The sequence below is a fragment of the Anser anser genome, assembly GCF_964211835.1.
Source record: "Anser anser genome assembly, chromosome: Z".
Classification (NCBI taxonomy): Eukaryota; Metazoa; Chordata; class Aves; order Anseriformes; family Anatidae; genus Anser; species Anser anser.
The window spans coordinates 88,190,888-88,207,037 of record NC_139723.1 but is presented as its reverse complement, the minus strand read 5'-3'; the positions used below and the strand labels follow the sequence as shown (position 1 = coordinate 88,207,037).

The 16,150-nt window shown below is 38.4% G+C and overlaps 1 protein-coding gene across 13 annotated transcripts in view; it reads right to left on the bottom strand.

The window, feature by feature from the left end:
- Nucleotides 1-3,194: 3,194 nt before the first annotated feature.
- Nucleotides 3,195-16,150, bottom strand: part of LOC310889350 (zinc finger protein 532) — a 45,463-nt gene continuing 32,507 nt past the window's right edge. For 12 of the 13 annotated variants that reach the window (XM_083816708.1, XM_083816710.1, XM_083816714.1 and 9 more), the window contains 5 exons: nucleotides 15,150-15,312; nucleotides 11,228-11,506; nucleotides 7,380-7,492; nucleotides 6,353-6,500; nucleotides 3,195-5,078 (listed from right to left, as the gene is read on the bottom strand). In XM_083816708.1, the coding sequence (XP_083672834.1) occupies nucleotides 4,584-5,078; nucleotides 6,353-6,500; nucleotides 7,380-7,492; nucleotides 11,228-11,506; nucleotides 15,150-15,312 (1,198 nt within the window). In that variant the 3' untranslated portion in view covers nucleotides 3,195-4,583. Of the gene's footprint in view, nucleotides 5,079-6,352; nucleotides 6,501-7,379; nucleotides 7,493-10,924; nucleotides 11,049-11,227; nucleotides 11,507-15,149; nucleotides 15,313-16,150 lie in introns of those variants that run through there. The other variant, XM_083816707.1, reaches the window with a different exon arrangement.

Below are 16,150 nucleotides of genomic sequence, written 5' to 3'. Positions count from 1 at the left end.
CTGCTGGGGCCACAGCTCTGGTCAGTGGTCATTACATCTCTGAAAAGGCATTTGCAGTCCTGGTAAAGAAGCTGGGTACCTAGAAAGAGGTCCTAGGGAAATTCCTACCTTGCTAAAGAGCAGAAAGGATTGACTGGGAATGCACATAACAAGTGGGAGGATACGCATACATATATATATAAATGTATATATATATATATACACACACACACACACACACACACATATACACCTGACAGGCCCCTGCTGAAATCTGAAATTCCTGCCTTTTTACTGGATGAATTGAGTGAATCAGCCAAATGCTAACCCCAGACCTGACACTAACCCTTTGTTCTGCCTGCCTAAATGCTCCCTGAAGCCTTAATTAGTATTTCCATTCTAATCTGCTTGGAGAGTTGATGCGCAATGCTAAGTACCTTTGTGTTCAACCAAAAGAGTGGCTGCAAAACAGTGGAAGCTAAACGATCCCTTTCCTACCTCACAGAGAGGCTCTATGAGATTTAATTCATTACTGTTAAGTCCTCAGAGGGAAGCAGGTGTAGCAAAGAGGTGTACTAATGTCATCATTATAATTGACTGTCAGTGTCACAACATTAATTAAAAGCAAACAATTCAAATGTCAGATCTCAAGTAAAAATATGTTTAAATATATTCTGTATAGTTTACATGAGTAAATGATTCTCCTAGCCATGCAAAATGAGTTTTTTTTTGCCATTCCATTTGTACCTCACGTTGCTCTAGGAAGTATTGTTCCCTGCCTGGTCTCAGGAAATCATCTTCCCTAGGAAGCCCTGGCAGGGCTCTGGGGCTCCGTTTGTATGCTGCTGGGGCCTGGCTTCTGCACCCGAGGCTCACTGCAGGGCCGGAGGCCTGAGGGCTACTCGCCCGCCCCAGGGGACCGGCTGCAACGAGCTGCCCTCTGCGGGGTCCCACTGCGTGCTCTGAAAGACGCACTGTCCTGTCACTCCTGTCTGTCCTGGCTTTCCCATGTTTTATCTATGGCGAAGTTGTATCTTGGGATTTGCTTCCTTGTCTTGAGGGAAGCACCATAAACTCACAACACACATACACCAGGCAAAGTGACTTTAATTTGAACCCCCCCCAGTGAATGTCATTGCTCGGTTCGCGCACCAGCAGAAGCCTTGGAGGCTAGTCCATGCTTTTCAAAGTATCAGCTGGACAACCAAACAGAGAGGACAGAAGAGGGGAAGAGGGCACAAATTCATTTCATTTCTTTTCACCCCCTTCCCTTACCATAGCCCTCCAGCAGCTCTCCCCAGGTTCCCAGAGTGCTGTGGCTGCACCTAGCTGATTGCTACTGGTTCCTTGGCATGAAAATGCACAGACATCTTCTCTTAGGCATTTTCTTCTTTGTGCTGTCCTTGCTGGCTACATAGCACCGTTGTCCCTTAAAATGCTTTCTGTTTGAAAGCCATGCCTCACAGCAAGGATGGTGGCACTGCCCCCTGCTCTGCAACAGGGCTCTGCTCAGCCTCTCATCCAGCAGAGAGAGTTAAACCTTCACCCAAGCAGCTGCTGGTAGGGGACAGGGGACCAGCCATGCTCCACACCAGTAAAAACATATTTCATTAATAAGCCACTTCATTTCAAATGTGCCTGCATTTCGCATGCTATTTGGGCACTACTTGCTTTTGCTTTTCCCTCTGTAAGCAAGTGTGACTCCTGAGGGCTGGAGTGAAGATGAGACCAGCATGCACAGGACCATGACAAACTTGTGTGGTTTCAACAGCAGAGGAGCCATAACTTCTGAAAGTGTCAGGCCAAATAAAACATGAAAACTTGCTTTGCCCATGATCAAGCCAAATACCAAACAGGTTGGTCTTTACCAGGCAATCTCCCCTTGGACAAGACCAACTTCCAAGCAGTAGAGTCACAACAGGAGAAACTGTTTTGAGTAGTGCTTGGAAATGGGATTGGATTTCCATCTACCGTGGAAAGAGAGAGAAGTACCTAACAGGCCTTTTTCATTACTAATACCTATGAATCTTGATGACTCTTTAATTACTCAGAAGATACAGACTGAAAATTCCCAGACTCTGTGGGACTAGGTAAGAAATACAGGTGATCAACATCATGAAATTAGTTGTCCTGCTAAACCTTTTATTTTCCTTTATTTTTTAAAAATCATTATTATTATTTAGGTCTGTTTTACTGTTTGTTTGTTTAAAGAAGCAACATTTATCTAAGGAACTCCTGTCCCCTTATCTAGCTGAGAGGATTTCTGTCTGTCAAAAGGAGACAGTTGGAAGAGCGGACTGCTGGCCTGGAGGAAAAAGCTGTACTTTCCCGGTGTACCCAAGTGGGTAGAAACTGACACAGAAGAAACATGCCTAGAGATTATCAGGCAGTTCAAAACCCACCTTCCATTGAACCTTTCACAAGATTAATTGAAGTAGAGTTAAATCCCTCTTCCACTTAGAAAGGGTCGAACAGAGCCAACTGCCAAGAAGCTGAACTCTACTCAACTGCCCAGGCAAAAAGAAATCCCACGTGGCCACTTGGTGCCAATTACAAGGAGAAGGCAGCGTGGGACCTTACACTGCATGTGTCTGACCCAGGAAGAGGCCTGTGACCACCGAACGGTTTCACATAGTCCCCAACAGCTTTCAGATGACTCGAGCACTACTGGCTTGTCAGTGACTTTTGCGCCTCAGCACTACCAACAATGACATAAATTATTGGTTCACAGCGTCCCTTGGAGGTGCAGCACTATGTAAAACAAACAGAAGTATTAATAATGGCTGTGAAAATTTAACTTTTATTATCTGTTCACTGTGTACAAAACACCATTCTGCATAGTGATAACTCATTTGTTGTACAGTTGACAGTGCACATCAACAAACAAGTGTTAAAGAGGTATACACTTAATGAGAAGGGCAGTGATGGCCAGTGTACATTACACACTAAGATCCTGCGTTGCCAGCTGTTTTAGGATGGAGTTCCTCATAACCACTCAACGGGTGAGTAATATAAATGGGATAAGAAGCATCTACCAATGAATCAATTTAAGAATGAGGATGAAGAGACAAAGCAGAATTAATGTATCTGATATACAATTTCCAGAATGATTAAGAAGGTTTACAGAGGTGGCTGAGAAGGATCCATATTTTTTCAAACACTTCAATCTTTAAAATTGTTAAAATTTAATGATAAATAACAGAATCTCACAAATCTTTAGGGGCAAAATGCTCCACATTTATTTACATATGAAATGTGTTTAATACAGTTGTAATGGACATAGTGTATAGTAACATCTGACAGCAGCAAGACTTTTAAGGAACCAAACAATTACTACCATATATCATGCAGCTATCTATATATACATGATTTGTTTTAAAAAAAAGTACAAAAAATTTTATAGGGATACATACAAGGTATAAAATGCAAAAACAAACCAAAAATATAACTCTCACAGAGACCAATATATGAAAGGGACAGTATGGTACCTCTTTGTACTTTGTGAAAGCATAACTAGTGATATTAGATACACTTTTGAAATGGCTGAACTAGCTTCATAAGATCTGTGCTAAAGTTGAAAGCCCCGGTTATACTTACATAGGCTGGTGTGTTAGCTTCTTGACAGTTGTGGCTGTATGTAACACTGAGCACCAGAACATTTGGCATTAGCATACAGAGCTGGGAAACACCAACCCCTGCAGCAAGGGTTAACTATTTTCTGTTGATAACCAGAAATTAAGGAAAATACATAATGCTGTGTACTTGCTTCTATATGTTTAATAAATTACATGACAAAAAACATCATAATTATAAACCTATTCCTCTAATTACACCTTATTTGTTTAATCCAGAGCAGCCCAGCCCTTTTATAACTATTTTAGCTTTGATCACAAGCACCTGATGGTCTAAAAATTACTTCATGATACATATATAGTTGTGCAATTATACTTTTCAAAGTACTTTACCATTCTAGGGGGTCTGCACCTGTTTTGGTGTTGCCACCTAAAACCAGCACTGCACTTTACACACGCAGTGATACTTTTTTTATTTTTCTTTATTTTTCTTTTTTTTTCTTTTTTATTTTTTCTTTCCTTTGTAGAGAGAAGGTTTAAAAGCTTCCTTACACATTTAGAAGCACTAGTCCTGTAGAATTTAAAATCTCTCCTTGGCTTGCTTGCTTTCTTCATTTTTTTCCCCTCCAAGCATTGCCTTCTGATGCACTCCCATTAGCTAAACTTTCTTGCAGAAGCATTCATTTAAGAAACCCGAGAAACTGCCCCAGCATTAAGAACTCTGTTTTAGAGAATCTTACTACAAAAAACAGAAACAAAACAAAAAACAATTTTCCACTAGATACCAATACAAACACGTAACAAAGAGTATAAAAGTTATTAGTTTAAATATATACAAACTCTTTTGAACTCAAATACTGCTTCAATGGTTTTGAGGGTATAGACAATGAGGTGAAGGGGACATTTTTATGCAGAATATATTGCAACAGCCTGAACAGTACTGTTAACACTATTATACCTTGAAATTTCTGTAACAAAAGTGTCATTAGTATTCCAATGTGGAGAGAAATTTTTGTGTCCCAAATAATCCGATCATTTTTCTGCTGAACTCATTCTTTTTGACTTAATGAAGGCCATGCCATGTGTTCTCATGTGAGTATTTAAGGCCGCTTCAGTTTCAAAAGTCTTTGCACACACTTTGCATCTTCTGTCTGATACCGTATTGTCAGATGACTCGTCCTCATGATTGGGCTTGTTTTCTTGCTGATTATCTTCCCCAGACCCATTTTGTTTTGATACTGGCTGAGGCTCCTTCAGCTTATGTACAATGAAGAGATGTCTGGAGAGAGACACGTGAGATGTGTAGCAGAGTCCGCATTCCCTGCATTGGTATGAAGAGCCATCAGATTTATGCTGAGGAATATGTTCATGAAACTGGAGAAGATTTTCTGTTGTAAAGCCACAAACAGCACACTTGTGAACCTTAAAAACATTTATTTTTAGCTTCTTCAATGGTTGCGTGATTGCACCTCGTGGAGGCCTGAATTCCAGTATAGGTTCTTCCAATTTACGCTTTGGACTAGGAACCTAAAAAAAGCCATAAACAGCATTTTGTGTAAGCATAAATATGCAGTGACTTCAGTGACTGTGACTGCAAACTTCAAAAACTTTCCAGTGGTAGATTCCAGTACAACTTTGAAAAATACAGTATATGAAATAATACTTGCAAATATATGTTGCACATGGTAGAAAAGTAAGGGTTTTCTTTACTATAAATTTCACACAGATTTTATTTTGTCAGCTCTGATAAAGCAACAGTATCTAATGCACTGTGTTAACATGATTAAATATTTGCCAGTGTAACTGCATCCAAGTACACATCAATGTGACTACAGTTGTGCATAGAATGTAGAGTATCAGTCTAAGAACTTTTCAGCACCACCTTCTGAAACTGTATTTTAATTGCACTTAATATTTCATAACTGAAATTTGACCTGATGGATTATCTACTGGCTGTTAGTAGCCAAATGAACACAATGGCAAAGGATGAACTAATACGTGCAAGATATTTTTTTTTTAAACTATTTAAACATATCTTTTTTTTTTTATTCTTCTTGTTAGTTTTCTGACATGAATATTTCTTTACAATCCTCTACACCCTATGTAGCTTGGATATACTCCATGATATTTCAGAAGACAATGTATATAGTTGCCATATTTTTAACACTTAAATAAAAAGGCACTATGTTGGGCTGAAAAAAGAGTCATGTAAAAGATGAGTAAATTTTAAAAAACATGTATGTCTGTGTATCTATTGTCAGCTCTGGTTGTGCCATCACATGTGAAATTCCTCATCATACAGAGCCCCTAACACTTAAAAAAAAAAAAAAAAAGCTGTTAAACTCTGCACATAACAAGTCTTTTGACAGCGCTGTCTTCTTATTTTTGCTTTCCTCCTAATGCTCATCATCAGACTGAAAGCAGTTTCACTCTAAAATTTATGTCAAATAAGCTCAAGGCTGGGTACCTGGAATAAGCTCATAATGCTTCTATGCAACCTTTGGCTTTTCTACAGCTATGAGAGGATTTGGTTGCAGAAGTTTTGAAAGGTGCTCATGAAACAAACCACCAAAAGTAAGTTACGTTCTCTATCATTTAGTGATTAAATCAGACTGTAAGTCTTTCAAAAAAACATGTTCTAGCTCAAGCATGATAGAATTTGTTGCAGTAACCTTTGAGACATTTTGGGGGCTCTACTTCACAGATCAAAATTTTATGGGATCAAAATATCTGCATCTATTTGGAGATCCTGAATGTATACTCACAAAAAATCTCACTTTCAGTGAAATCTAAGAAATTACCTTTGTATCTTCTTTTACTTCCCTTTCTTCCATATTGGCCGATTCAGTCATTTCTTTTACATCAGGGTCTTTAATGCCATGCATCAACTGAATATGTTTTTCCAACATCAACCGCTTGGTAAAAGTACGCCTTGAATCTGGGCAGTGTCTATACAAACACAAAGCAGATGTACAGAGATTCAAATGTCATGTTTTAAAAAAGATGTAATATTCTGAAGAATGTGAGCAGAACTAGTAAATAAATCCAGACAACAGGACAATCTATTAAAGACAGTGACAATGCTTTTCCAATCAATCATACAGGCAAGTATTATAAGAAAAGGAGAACAACTACAAAATAAAACTACAAATGTTTGAGCAACTTGTATTCACAGCAAATGAGAAAGAAGTTCTCTGAAGATAATATCCAAAATGGTAGGAAGAGTGGGTCAGAATAAAACTCATGAGCATATCATCCTTATCATAACATCAAATTTAGCTCCACTGTATGCAAATACAAATATATGTATATGTACACAAAAAGATAGAGCAGAAAGTTTCTTATTATATGTTTTATCTGATTGACATGGGTCTTTTTATTACATTATGTGTCCTCTCTCCAGCCCCTTAAATATCACTGAGGACTTTTAGACATTACACACTGTTTTATGCATGAGAAAAATACTACTAATATTGACTTTTGCAGATTAGAAGAGTGGTTTGTGTATTTCAGAGACTACTAAAAACCAAGTTCACCACTGTAAAACTATCAGCCACGGAAACTCTCAGCTTAGTAGAACTCCTGACTTGCTTGCCAAAGCTCCTGAAAAACAGCAGACTTTACGTACATGTGTTCTGAGTAGTTTGTTATGTTTCATGCAGGCAGAACAGCTCAAATAGTTTGGACTGTTTATTTATTTAAATAACTGATTGATTTGAATGAACAAGACTCTTGCTTTTATACAGTTAAGAAGAGAAATTCAATTAACAATGTTTTTGTCGGTTTATACTCTGCCTCTAGTATGTTTAAAAAACAAATAGAACTTACGAGCATGTATAAACCTTCCTAATGCCTTTGTGCTTGATACGATTGTGACGACATAAACTATGGGACGAACTGAAAGATTTGTCACATTGTCGACATGGGTGTTTCTTCATTTGCTTTAAAAGAAGAAAAATGCATTAATTAAATAAAGCTAAGTAAAAGTAGTGCATGCATTAAAAAATCTTTCAGAACAATGTGGCCAGCATGAATTACACACGCACCTACCAAAGACTGTAAACTCGTACCACAAACTGTGGGTGAAGTGAAGTTCTTCCATCAAAGAAGCACATAAGATCAGTGGATTATTTCTGGACCACTAAAGGCAGCATGGTCAAAGCTCTGCTTTCACTATAAAGTAATCTCACCCTTTCCATCACCAAATTACTTCTGCAGTTGCTGATAGGGAGAGGTTACCAATCACCAACAAGAAAAGGGGCGAAATGGCACATACTAAATAATGACCTTAGCAAAACATCATGAATACTGATGTGATCATTGGGCTCAAAAAAGTCATGAGGAGAGATGGTCTGATGTCAACTTGAGGAACATCTACTTGGGGAGTTCTATGGGTCTTATATTACTATTAGTTCAGTGTAAGGGGAAAGAAAAGGAAGTTAAAAATGATGGAGTGGTCTCCACCCATGTCATTCCAGCTGAACGCAGCCACAGGAGCTATAGTATCTGAAGAAATAACGTCTCCAAAACTGTCAGCTATAAAAGATCCAAGAACGAATGACACAGTCCTATCCTTTAAACTTACTAGCACATCGTCAACCCTAGAACTCAGTCCAAACGGCCTGTCTTACCAACCCAAGTAGTTGCAGCAAGGAAACCGAAATATTCCCAAACAAATTAATTAAATGCATTAATCAGTACATTCTGCAGCATGGTTTTGCAGTATGCTTTTGACTGCAGTACTCTGGAAAGAATTTACGGATGCTTAAAGCAGAATGTGAAGGCATATTAAGGATTCAATCAAAAAACAGCCCTGGACTATACTGTATAAACTGTAATTAATTGAAGAAGCATTATCTATATGGTACTAACATTTTTTTACTTGCCTTCTGTCACTCTGATGTAGATTTGATTAGACTGGATGTGATTCTCCATCTCATTCTGAAGAGAAAATATTACGGGGAGGTGTGTTGCTTTGTGTTGTTTTAAAGAATTGTATCAGTGTAAAATGTAAGTGTATCTGATCTTGAACCTACTTCTGTTTGCCACTAAAAGCATTGATGAGTTAGTATTTGCACTAATGGGCAAAACGTTTTACATGCTGCTAAAGGGACTGACTTTGAAAGAAAACTAAAGTAGGATTGTATGAGTGTTACAGGATCAGAAATAAGTAATTAGTTCATAGTCATACTACAGGAACTGTAACATATTTTACGGAGTTTCTCTATAGACACTCCATAGCAGAAGTGTCACAAATATACCTGCTAGGCTTGAAACTGAAGCAATTAACACTAATTCCTCAGTGACTTCAACAGACAGAAATGCAAAAATGGGCTTCTAAAGCAACAGGAGAAACCAGAGATATTTGTCCAACTTTCATGCCCTCAAGCTGTAAAAGGAGAACCGGGTAAAATAAAATGTAGTTCTGTGAATCATAATCATTTGTTTTTGTCTGTTTTGTTCCAGGGGCAACTGGAAATGTAGCTATGCAGCCTGAATACAGCATTCTGTACAGCAGGAAGGCAGTATCTCTCAGACATGGCTGAAAGAACAGAGTGGGAGTTACTGAAGGCAAGGATGAGCATGAAAACGGTCTTTCAGTCAGGCTTGGGAGCTATTTGCTTGAACTTGTCATAAGAAAATTAGAGATGACACTCAGCAGTCTGGCATTTTCAGCCTTTCCATAAAATATTTAGAAACAGAATAAAACAATTTTCACAACACAGCTTTAGAGATAAGCACTGAAATTTGAAGAGACAGAAACCTCTGGAAATGTGCTATCATTTATTATAGCATATTAGCATCCTGAAAACTACAGATTTTTCCACTCTGGGTGATTCTTCTCCACTTAGACAAAATAAATCTGCTGTCCCTTCCAGCCCTGCTCTCTCTCTTCAGTGCAGCACAGTACTTTAGTTTAATTCTTTGCTTCTCTGTTGAGGGAAGAATCAGGCCATTGCTCCTGGCACACAGCAAAGGCCAGGACTGGACAGCAGATGACCGCTGTGCCGCAGCATCGGGCTGCACCTTGCCCTGGCTGGTCCCACCCACAGCTACGCAGGGTGCAGCTGAGGACCCTCGCAGAGCGCCCAGCCTTCTGGGGGGTGAGGAACTGCAGTGCTCCCAGCGCCACCGCTCCTGGCTGTTCACGACACTGGGTTAATGCTGCCCTGCTACTCCTTGCTCCTTTGTCCAGACTCTGTGGAGCTGGCCTTTAATTCCTACACGCCTGGTTTTCCTTCAGTTCCATGCTCTCCTTGCCCTGAATTCTGCCTAAAAGCCCAGCTCCCTGGCATCTTTTCCTCCCATGCAGCCCCTGCTCATTTTTGATGTTTGGGTCAGTGCAACCTTCAGCTTTTGTGTTTCCCAGTCTTGGCTCACCTTGACTTTGATAACTGCCTTCTGGTTCCAACCCTTGCTCTAGGTGGGTACAACAGTTTTAGTACCATCAGGAGAGATAATGTAGGCAACGCAACAGGGGACACAGACACTATTGCAGCAAAACAACAACAACAAAAAAACCAACAAAACAAACCAATAAAGGAACTGAAATTTACGTTTCCCCTATTGGTTCTGTGCTTGACAATCAGCACTTTGACCTCACTCCTGTAAATACTCATGCACATGAGTAACCTCATACAAATCATACGTGCTACATATACGAATCACCCACTACTTATGTGTTTGCTACAAGCAGTAGCACAGGGTCTGATTCAAACTGAACCAACCCAAAGAATCTCACTGACTTCACAGAACGTGGTATCCAAATCCACAATGTGATGCTATGCGGAAGAATGAAGTCTGAACTGAAAATGGAAAATTCATCTTAAATAACAAAACTTGTTGCTTTTTCGCTTTACTCTAGCTTGCAGCACTGGAGCACAGGTTATGTTTTTCACTATTCTTTTCCTTTTTAAGCTAAATTTAAAAAGTCAATTTTTTAGCTCTCTTCCCTGCAAGCAGTAGCAGAGGAAAGTTGTTCAGTTTCACCACTGTCCACCTGCCAGTCCTTTTAATTTAATTAAAGTGGAAAAGTTATAGAATGCATCAAGGACATCAAGCTGTCTTTCTGCTGACTTGAGACCACAACATTTCCATATTTCACTTTCAGTCAGTTTTAAGTAAGCTATCTCACATCTAGCTGCCTTAAATAAAAATGTCACCTTGCTCAACTCAGCTGACTTGTTGCCTGAGCCCGCAAGTGTAAGATTAGAGCAATGATTTGATGTTAGAGTGAGTCTAGCTTTAAAATGAAATGCTGTTTGGTGCTCATTGGACCAGCAAATTGAGATTCCATTCCCTAAGTTCAACAGCTAATGAATTTTCAAGACAGAAGGAACTGTGAAAGCACAAAGGAAAAAAATAAGAACCTGGATCAGATTAGATGACTTGGACGAAATGGTGGAACATCTTTCATTCTTTCCATCTTCAAGAAATGTTGGTACTGGATGAACAAGCCTACAATTAACTAAGCACGTGTAGATTTTCTCAAAAGAACTATGTAGAAAATGACAAAAACCAAGAAGCAAACGAGAGAAAGATGACATACATGTAAGAACAGAGGAAAATAATGATGGAACTTAAAGGAATTAATTACAAAACCACAACAATTTGAAAAAAAAGACATAATATTTCAGGTTTAACTCACTTTTTGTAATTAGATATTATTCATTTACCTTTCCATGTTCTTTCCTCATGTGGGAAATGTAAACATCCCTCTGAGTGAAGAACCTATCACATTCCCAACATGTCCAGCCACGACTAGTGACTTTTTTAGGCTCTCCCTTCTTTATAGGAGAAGGAGATTTCTTCTCTAACTTTTCTGTTCCGTTGACAGATTTTGTGTCCTCTTTGTTGTGACTGGTTGAGTTCTGATTTGTAGGTTTCGTACTGAGAGGCAAATTTATCCCCAGGTTTGGTGGCCCTTCCACACTTTTCAAAGTTCCATGCATTGACTACAATAAAATAAAAAAATAAATATAAGCAAACAATTAACATAGATGTGTACAATTGTACTGACAAAATGCAGAAGACCTACTGAAACATAAGTCTCCATTTACTTCTTTGTCATACTTCATCAGATCACATTCTTAACTTAAAGAAACAATGATTAAATATAGACAATGTCTAACATAGGCAGAAACTAGCCAACAACACTGGCACCAGCCATAGCTAAAGTAGTAGTTCTCTTCAGTGGCTGGATATTTTCACAAAAAATGAGACTATGTAGGTTAAGTTTAAATTGCTGTTGAATAAGGAGAAAAAAAGGGCTCAAGAAGTACATTAGGTTAAGTTCAGTTTCTTGCTTTACTTACCTAATGTAGTTTATTGAACATCCTCATTTCAAACTGTGTGTCTAAAGAGAGATTTCCAAGAAGGCAGGGTTTTTACTGACAAGTTTTGACTTGGAGCATCGGTAAATAAGACAAGAAAAGGTAACTCTGGAAAGATCAGGCAATTATGTTTTTTAGGATATATTAACGTTTTATGTTAAGCCTGTGCTAAGCCCAGTCTTACTGCATGCTCGGGTTATAACTGCTTAGGGCTACACACTGCTAACAGTCCTTGGAATCAAAGGTGCGCAGGGCTGGCGGGGACAGCTAAGAAGTGCCTGACAAGCTGCTCAGCACCCTGCAGCTCTTAGGTAGTGATCCTTCCCCACTGATATATTTCTAGCCTTTAAGATTAGGTAATTGATTAGTAACATGGGAAAAACTTTTCCACCTCCCCAGTTTACGGAGCCGGTGTCGCATGGCGGCATGATACCTCAGCCCACAGAGAAGATGACTGCTGCAGGAAGACCTGGACCTCAGCTGTGTGTCTGAGTTTCATATATGACCACGGACTCAACAGGAATGAGTCAGCAGGGTTCTGGGCCAACAAAGATGACTGCAAACCAGGCTTAACGTATTGTTGAACATGGATCCACTGTCAAGGTCTCTTTCACATCCAAAAGACTTGCCCTTTACATTGACAGCATTCTAATCATCTCATATACTGATCTGTATTATAGCTATCGTGGATGATGTGTCTGGCCACCCTAAACCTACAGGTAACTTCAGAAACAAAAAACATCCAATACATTCTTGATTCGGAGAATGTAAGTATACCAATCTGCTTCTCCAGTACAACACTATAGTACCAAGTTCTTTGTAAATCGTGTGGCTTTTGGGACTACCTGCAGGTTGTACTACAAATATCAACCTGATTTGTAGAACGTGTTCTATTTGAATAGTCGACTGGAAAAGAAAGCCAGTACTTTTAAAAGCTAAGACATTATTAAAAAGCAAAGTGCACAGGATTGACTGACAGCTTCTAAGAAAAATTAAAATTGTGTAGTAAAGGAAGAAGTTTTCTGGGGTATCCCACTGCACTAGGAGATGAAGTACAAGCATTGGGTGGGGGGAAGGAGAGTCCTCTAGTTTCAGGCAACTGGAGATTGATCTGGAGATTCCATCCCATCTTAACTTGTGAGCATGTAAGACATCAGTGCTCAACTTTCTATATGTCTTTTAAATGTAATACCTGAAATTTAGTTTCTTAAAAATAATCCCAAAGCATTAAAGCATAACCTGAAGTCACAGTGACAGTATATACCACCACTAGAACTGAGTCCTCCAGTCCAGACCTTCACTACCTGTTATCACTGGCTGTTCCATTTTTTTTGTAGCAAGCCATTAGAGGAAAATAAGACATACATTTTGCCAACAAGATACCTTCCCATCTGCAGGAATTACTCTAGGTCATTTTTGTAGCTTTAAATAACCTCCTTCTGAGCCTCTTTCTAACCCTTTGTGTTCTATTTTCATCCAAGTCTTCTCTGCCTTGCTGCTTTATGTCTAGCCATATCAAACAATTACTTTTCTTGCAGCTGGGATGAGCTCTGCCCTTGTTGAGCACTCTTCCTCTCCCCGTGTCCTTTTCTGCTTTTATCTATACCCTGTTACTGTCTTTTTCTTTCCCCCTAGAGTCAAGTCCAATTTACACTCTTCTGCTGTTGTTCCTAATACCCTACACACATCCTAAATGTAGAAGCACTAGCAATTCTGAACAAAAGCTGTAATGCTGTTACTGAAAGCCTGTGTTCTAATTCACTAGTTTTGTTCTCAGAATTGTCTGCATCATTTGTAGTAAAACACGCTGAAAATATACTGGTCAAAAGTACAAATATTGGCATGGAAAACTATAGCCAAAAATCTTAAAAAGTATCCAAAACATAGGTAACTGAGTGTAACTTTATAATGAGAGATGCTGAGCAACCCTAACTTGTATAAGAATAGCTCCTGTCTCTAACTACAGTCACATCACGTCCCAAAGTGGTTTTCAGGTCTTAAAGAAATACATATGTAACATCACTTCCACAAAAATATGTGATTCAAGAAAAACTAATTATGTACATAAGACATACACTCCAATATATGGAATTTGCCTAACTAGTTAGAAAAGAAGCAATACAAGTAGATTGAAGGAATTAGAAAATATGACTTTGCATTGCTGCATTAGAGGACCCTTTAAGGTATCTGACATAAGTCTAAGATGATTCTTACTGTAAACATAAACTAGTTCAGAAACAAAGAAAATATACTGTCCTTGTATTTCTGAACATCTTGGGACGACCTCTCCCTATCTCCAATTCATGTTTAAAACTGGCTTTAAAACCAGCTGTTTTTGCAAGAATTCTGATCTTGTTTTCAACGCAACTTTAGTGATTTCTAAGGTTCTAAGTACCATAGTTGAGGCTAAAATGCAAAATGATAGTTTCAGCAGGCAAGAAAGATGTCTGATTTTTCACTACTCTGTACAAATTTTACTATTTAAATAGCTTCAACAGTTGCCAGATTATGATGATGATAATGTATAAGAAATTTCAGCACTGCTAACAGACTTGGTGTATTTAAAACAAGGTAACAGAGTATTTAAAATGTATAGCTAGCAAGTTAGAGCCAGGGGACTTCTGATTCTTAATAACATGATTTGCAAGGATGGCAGTAAGTCTTTTCTAGTCAATTCCTTCAAGCAGTTATAAGGATATTGATGAAAAAATCCACTTCAAGTTCTTTTTTTTTAAAGCGTGCATGTGTTCATGTGCACACACACACACGCGCACAATTTCTACATCTATTCAAGAAACATATGGGTTCCCCCCAGTTAGTTCTGAATATCAAAGGTTTCATTTTGTAACGTGCTCAGCATTCTCAACTCCTAACAACTGGAATAATACTTTAAATACTGTAAATAAGGCTCAACAGTTATTAGGATTGGACCAATGTACTCCAAAATTATTATTATACATTATTATCTCCTCATTTAATTTTCATAAAATGACAGACTGAATGCAATGTACTGAGATATTCCTAGTATATCAAAACCAACAATCACATAGAAATAGTAAGTGGTTACATCACAGATGCTGAAAACCATATGAAATATAAGACTAACATTTGAAAAGAATATTCACAATTTACTCTTTTGGAATTATTAACATCTCTTTCTTCCAGCAGCTTTCTTGTTACTCTGAGCCTTTTTTACAACATTTTCTCAAAACACATATTGCATGATAAATAGTATCTAAGAATAAAACAAGAGATGCCTACACACCTTGATATGATCCATCATAAGCTGTTTCTGTGCATACAGAAGAGAGCAGTCTGGACACTTGAAAACAGACACCTTCTGGTTTTCAATATGCTGATCAAAGTGGCGATAGAGCAAAGGTTGTAGAGTAAACACAGTGTCACACATAGAGCATTTATATATTATTCTAAAAATAGAAGTACAATAAACAGTGTCAGTCATGTTTATGATCTATCACCAAGAATCATGATGTTAACTTTTTTCTCAGCAGATACAAGATCTGACACCTTTAAGCAATTATTTCGCATTGCCTGAAAAACGGTAAAATGAAACTAATTCAGAACATCTTCCAAACTCAGAATAAAGGAGTGGTAGAAAAAGCAGAAAAATAGAAAAAAATGACTAAGCCAGAAAACAATAGCATATGCCAGTTACATATATAACACCAACATCTGCTTACAGTACGCTGAAGTAATAGGTCTTCAGCTCTTGAACTCATGTTGTAACTGAAGGACAAAGAATACACCTGTTTCAAGTTGCAAAGGCAATGTATTTTAAGGGAGTTACTGATTTGATTATAATCAGTAATATACTTCACGATGCACTTATTTTTGTCAATGTATATGGCTTTGAACCTCCTGAATGACAAGTCTAGACTCTGTTAATGTTCTGAAACTGAGACTTCACAGGGTGATGTTTCCCTGTTCTGCAATTACAGGCCTTTAAGAATCTGTCTATCACAGCAATGTAGAGATACCACCAAAACCGCAACTTCCTCTCTCAAAGCATATGCATTTTTAAACTTGGAAAATGAATGAAAGGAAATGACATGCGAAAGAAAAGGAATACAGAAATTTGCCATAGATCTTCAGATGAGAGAGAAATCAAATCCATTAACCATCTGTAGTGGTACTTCAGAAAAACTTCAGATAAGATAAAGGAAACTCAAGCACAGGTGCTGAGTACCAAGACAGGCACTTCCTCTGTGAAAGCCCATCACTTAGAGGTCGATCTCTGTCCTAAAG